This window comes from Brienomyrus brachyistius, chromosome 25 (assembly GCF_023856365.1).
Source record: "Brienomyrus brachyistius isolate T26 chromosome 25, BBRACH_0.4, whole genome shotgun sequence".
NCBI lineage: Eukaryota > Metazoa > Chordata > Actinopteri > Osteoglossiformes > Mormyridae > Brienomyrus > Brienomyrus brachyistius.
The window spans coordinates 9679947-9685946 of record NC_064557.1 but is presented as its reverse complement, the minus strand read 5'-3'; the positions used below and the strand labels follow the sequence as shown (position 1 = coordinate 9685946).

The 6000-nt window shown below is 42.7% G+C and overlaps 1 protein-coding gene across 3 annotated transcripts in view; it reads right to left on the bottom strand.

The window, feature by feature from the left end:
• Positions 1-570: 570 nt before the first annotated feature.
• Positions 571-6000, bottom strand: part of wdr17 (WD repeat domain 17) — a 30120-nt gene continuing 24690 nt past the window's right edge. For all 3 annotated transcript variants that reach the window (XM_048996536.1, XM_048996534.1, XM_048996535.1), the window contains 7 exons: positions 5419-5530; positions 5008-5149; positions 4736-4838; positions 4526-4627; positions 4065-4163; positions 3557-3731; positions 571-3407 (listed from right to left, as the gene is read on the bottom strand). In XM_048996536.1, the coding sequence (XP_048852493.1) occupies positions 3288-3407; positions 3557-3731; positions 4065-4163; positions 4526-4627; positions 4736-4838; positions 5008-5149; positions 5419-5530 (853 nt within the window). In that variant the 3' untranslated portion in view covers positions 571-3287. The remainder of the gene's footprint in view (positions 3408-3556; positions 3732-4064; positions 4164-4525; positions 4628-4735; positions 4839-5007; positions 5150-5418; positions 5531-6000) is intronic.

The window sequence follows — 6000 nt, the reverse complement described above, 5'->3', positions numbered from 1 at the left end:
CTTTCTAAAAATAAATATTTAAATATCCCCTAACGTACAAAAATAGGTCACTTGTGCACACACAGAGTGCGAATAATCGTTCAAACAGACGCTAATAAGCCCCCACCCGCACCCAAAAAAAAACATATGTATACACACATTATGTATGATAGAAGCTCTACAAAATTGCTCGTACTAATGCTCTACGGTTTAACTTGCCAGCTATAATCTTTAAGCATATATTTCTAAATATTTAAATAAACAGCTCAACAAAGCATCTAAAATTCGGATCGATAGAATACCACCTACGCAAACACCAGCTATTTAAACACCAACCAATTAGTGACTGACCAATCAGAACACCAGTTCTCAATGCAAACGCAGCGCAGTTTAACATTGACCAATCAGACGCCCGTTAATCAGAACACAATCAATCTGACACCTACTACTCATCACACACCTACCAATCAGACACGGACCGCTAACGCGGTATAAGCTGTTCCGAGTCAGATCCCAGGCTGTAAGATGACGTGTCTAAAGATGTATGTATACAGCGCCATCTATCAGTTAAAGCAGGTAATGAGTCAAGGAAAGATTAGCAATGGTCTTTATTGTCGTCATTGAAAACCACAGTACATTAACAAAAGTACAAAAAGCTATGGAACTTTAAAAATTTAGGTAATTTTGCTTACACATTAAGGATAAAGCAAAGATGCCCAATATTTAAAGAGGTGCAAATAAAAATATATACACTCTTCAGCTTCTATCCCTCTGCTTTCATATGTATGCTTTACTATGCGAACACTGATCAAACACCTGATATGCTTACATTCTCGTAAATTAATTATGTGTTATAAGTTGCTGCAAAGATAAACAGCAAATATGGGTAGCCTCTAACATATAAATGAGCTAAATATACCCCATCCATTTTTTAAACATGACAACAGGAATTTGTCGCAGTATATTACAGTGAATTTGATTACATGTACGTACATCTCGCACATAAAACGATAAATTCATAAACACGCTAAGAAACTAATAAATTTCACAGTGCAAAATGAGAAACGCATTGTATTCTTAAACTGATACTTTATCGTTGTAGAGGAACGTTCTGTGTTTCTGAAACTGCCTATCAATACTTACCTTCTTTTTTATAGACAACGTTTTTGACAAAGTAAACGATGGTTCTAAAGTGTGATTCGATTAAGGCACAGCTTCCATGATCCGACACATTTACTAATAACGAAAACAGGCAAATTAAGGAAATGACATGACACACACAAATACTAGTCATTGTAGCATTACTGAATCTGAATCATTACTGGTTCTGAAAGTAATTTTGCCAACTGACAGTGGTCATTCACACTGACATGTAGTGTAGTGACTAGTGTGATGGGATTAGTCAGAGTTCATGGAGAAATGACCAGCTTCAGCACTAAGGATGCTCTGTTGTGACGAGGTAAAAACAGAACATCTATACTGATTCTCTCGTGGAAAAATATAGTTTTTCTTCAGCTGCCTTGCTAAAATATGCATTTATCTCCATCCCTTACCCAGAAACAAAGCACAGCCAAATTATATATAATAATACAGGATAACAAATTGGTAACTAAACCTCATAGCCTATACATCAGATGTGGAGATTTCAGGTCCAGAGAGTACAAATCTAGACCAAGATTTTGTTTCAACCAATCAGTTGAGTATAAAGAGTCACAGTCACAGAGTACTCAACAGGTTGGTTGGAACAAAATCTTGGTCTGGATTTGTACTCTCTGGACCTGAAATCTCCATCCTCTGCTATACATGTTTTTTTTCTTTTGGTTCTACAAAAGTAATGTTCACAGACATATACAGAATACATGCTAAAGCAAAACGCACTCAGTACGCAGCAGCTGGCATATTTCACAGAGGCCGTCCTCCTCTGCTGACTGGAGGCAGCCGACGTTGACCATGCTCAAGAGAAACTAGCAAAACTGACAGCTTTATGAATCGAGATTTTTCTAGGAGAACAACAAGTCGTGTTTTTTCCCCCAAGTAAATTCAATGATCGCATAAACTCACAGTGTTGTCTGAGTAATTAAAAAGCGTCACAAGTTAAATTATACCTGGCCACAGGCTTAACGGAGCGCTCCAGACCTTATCTATGTGCACGGCTTTGAGTACAACTGGAACCAACAGTAGGACAGAGTGCAAACTCACCATGAATTTCAGGTGTGACTAATAGTGCGTTGAAATTTAGCTAGTCGGAAATTTAAACTGGAACGCCCCTGAAGTCAAAGTTCCAACTTGGTAAGTTGGTGGAACCTCTACAACTCCGACCTCAGAATTCAAGATGGCTGCACCTTTCATCAACAGAAGTGAAGGCTGTAGTTATATATTGTCTTATTTGTTTCACATTAAATTGGTCGTACACACAGTATGTCCAACCGCTATTTGTGGACATGTTGCTATGGTGTTTTTATACGCAAGACACTTTGTAGTGTGTTATTATTAATCGGTATTGCTAACCATGGCTAACAATAAGTCTGGCTAGAACTGGTATTTCTGAACGGCTTTCCGGCTTCTTGTAGTTGAACACGATTAATTTGGGTGTGACTTCATTCCCAGCTCCGACTTCCAACCTCCAGCGTAAATGGAACGCGGCTTGCATCATTAATGACAGGTGTGAAATGTACCTGTTTCACTGCTGGCTGGTGACCACCTGAACTACTATGTTAAGCATTGACTACACACCTACTTCTTAAACAATTTTTAAGCAAGCTCACACAAACAGCACTGAGACGTCTTTCTAAACAGTTAGAATCAGATCGGCACAACTCCAGATTTTAATATTGAAATTACACACCCTCGACATTGGAAACAGGGTTTCCTCTGGTAATACTGAAGTTCTTTACTTTCCCAGTCCCTTCTACAATGGGCCAGCAAGAGTTTGATTAAATATATTGATTCTTTAGCATTAAAACAATAAAATGTTGCATTCATGTATTACTTGCTAAATATTCAACAAATATTTGAAAAAAAAAACTAAATATACAATATTTAAATTGTGTTTTCTCATTTTCCATAAAGAATTAAGCTGATGTGTATAAGCTAATGAGTGTTTTGGTTTTAAAAATGCCACAAAATCACTCAATTATACAATTTAATAAACAATTTAATCGCTTCTGCCCTATGACAGTTTGGTCCTGGATCTGTCCAAAGCTGTCCAAGCCTTTGCCTTCTAAAGAAGACAGATACAAGCAAAATTTTTGCGCACGTGTGTGTTTGTGCGTGTAAGTGTGCCTATATCTGACTGTCTGTGCCCGTGCTCAGAAAGGATTGAGACGCATCCCAGTCCCGAGAGGCGAAAATGGATTCACTTTCGCCCACATCAATGCGTCGTTCAGCGTAATCGCCGACTTCCCATCTTCGAGGAAGAACACGGGCCCCTGTGTGAAGCAAATGGAACGAATGTCTCCAAAGCACTGACAATGGAACGTTCCAGAACACTAGCTGTGAATGTAAAGTTTATCAAGCCCTGCGTTCGGAAGTATGAAACCAAGAGAGATGAATGGGAGAGCAGCGGCCGCAGACCAACCTGTATCCTGAGTCCAGTGAAGCAGGAGATCTGGACATCAGAGTGACTGGGAAGGTTGGATCCTGTGACGTAGTCAGGACCCTCCATCCCCTTCAGTGGCGCCTCCCCAATTCGGCTCATTAGCAGCGCATGCCCCGCCCTCTGGCTCTCGGTTGGTGGGGTGGACTCGGGGCATCTGACCACAAGGAAGCCATGTTGGCGCAGTCGCAGACAACAGCAGCAAACGCCAGCCAAGGTACAGCTTCTGTCCTGTTTGTTCTACTCCAGCTGTTACGCTAAATCTCTTATAATCTAAAACACTTTTTGGCTGAGCTGAAATGTTGATTTCCCTCATAGCAATGGTCCGCAAGCCTGGCCTTCAACACACATGCTATGTACAGCTTCTTCAAGAGGCCTTACTTGGATTTCACCCTTTGGTAAATAGCTACATTAGCACCGACAAGGAACCCTGATGCCGTAACACCCAAGCAGCGAGGCAGTAACGTGGCCCCGGGCAGGAGTCACCCACTTGGAAGGTGGCTGGGTACACGCTCTCCAGGCCTCCAGCTCCGCGGACAGCTGGTCGATCTGCAGCGGCACCGACACCTCCCGCCTCTTCAGCAGCTGGCTGTAGTTGGAGGAGCGGCGAGACAACATGTGGTCAGAGAGTGGGAAGGGAACCCCAGGGGAGCAATAGCACACCTTCACCACCAGAAGGAGTCCTGAGGCTTTTCTGCTTTCAGAGAACTGACATCATTAGTGTATTCACTACATGTTTAAGTTTCATTGAACTGGTGATGCTGAGATGCGGGTACGAAAAAATAAATGTTATACAACGTCTGTTACCCATAAAGATCCATTATATCTTCGCAGTTTTACAAAACACACCGATATCCTTAAAGCAGAAGGAGACAGGCCCCACGGGCCAGATCATCAAGACCGTAGAGGCGATACAGATATCGCCATGGTGATTCCCACGGTCGCACATACCTGGTGTACTCGTAAAGCACCGGCACGACGCTGGTGTACTGCCTTTGCACGGCAAGCAGGGCGCCGATGTAGCCACACAGAATGAGCAGCTGGTTACGCTCCCTGGAAGCAGAGAGCCGGCGTGGCAAGGTGAGCCAGGGCACGGAGGGCGAGGCTCCTGGACTGCCGCCCTCTTCAGGGCAGGGGGAGTCAGCACACGCAGGCACTTACTCACTGCACTTTGGGAGGATAAGCCTGTCTGTCCGGATGTAGCTGAGGAGGTCGAGAATGGGGTAGACTGAGTCCAGGGTCCAGTCCGGGCTGCTCAGTTGATCTGTTAAGAAATAAATTGGAGATAAAAAAAAAAGATGTGAAACAGTTGATGTTAAACACAAGCTGGAAACATGCACGAGTATAGCAACTTGGTAAGATCAGTGATTTAAAGCTTGCTGTAGTATGTAAGACATGCTGGGGCAGGACCTAAACAAAGCAGATAGATTCACCTTTCACAAACGCAAGGCCAATAGTCAGGGCTCTCTCTGGCTCTGAGCTCAGAAGCAGGTACTTCACGGCTTGGAAGGTTTCCCCGTCTGCGAGGGCAGCCTCGGCCAATCTGTTGCACTCCTCTAAACATGGTAGACTGCACTGGAAGAACAGAGGTGGGAGGGGGAGGGGTGTGCTTAGATGCATCGCTCTTCATAAACGAAAGAAGTACTGCTCAAAATGCACCTCATTTAACGTTATTTGAAGTTTCTTCACGTGTGGCAGCGCGAATTCTTCGGCACGACATTTAAGAAACATTCATTACTTCGATAAAGGTAATAAAAAGGACAAGGATGCAAATGAGCGGGACTCCGTAAAAGCCGCGGGGCTGTACAACAGGTCCATAAAACGTGGCTAATTTCAAGCCTTACTTTTTCGCGGAGATCGTTGATTTCGCTGGCACTCCCGGGATAGAAAGCACAGAGCTTGACTAACAGGATTTCGTTGTCTGGGATCATTCGCAGCAAGTCTGCAGCCAGATCCCTGAAGAGGGAGACATATGTTATCACATTAGTCACGGCCACTGAAAAGGGGCACGAGAGAGAGGGGAAGAATGTGAGGGAGGGAAATTCAAACCCTGAATTGCACTGGAGGTTCTGTAGTTTTTTTACACTGAAGATTGATCTCCTGGTTTGCAGACACTAAGCACTCAGGTTTATTAATCAGACTCAACCTTTAATAACTGTTTGAATGTTACAGCATATTCTCATGAAAGAAAAAAACGGAAAATAAAGCATCGGACCAATATTAGAGTCACAAAATCGGTCCTTTGGTGTAATCATATAGTGTGTTTTTTTTTAACTTTTCTCAGAAAGATTCTATCTACCTCAAACTATCTGCCACTTCTTTTTAACCTGCTAAATGAAAAGAGCATCAGCCATGGTCTTATTTACATGATAACAAAGGACATTTAGATATTACTTTGTGAGATAAAGGGAAAAAATATTGGGTAT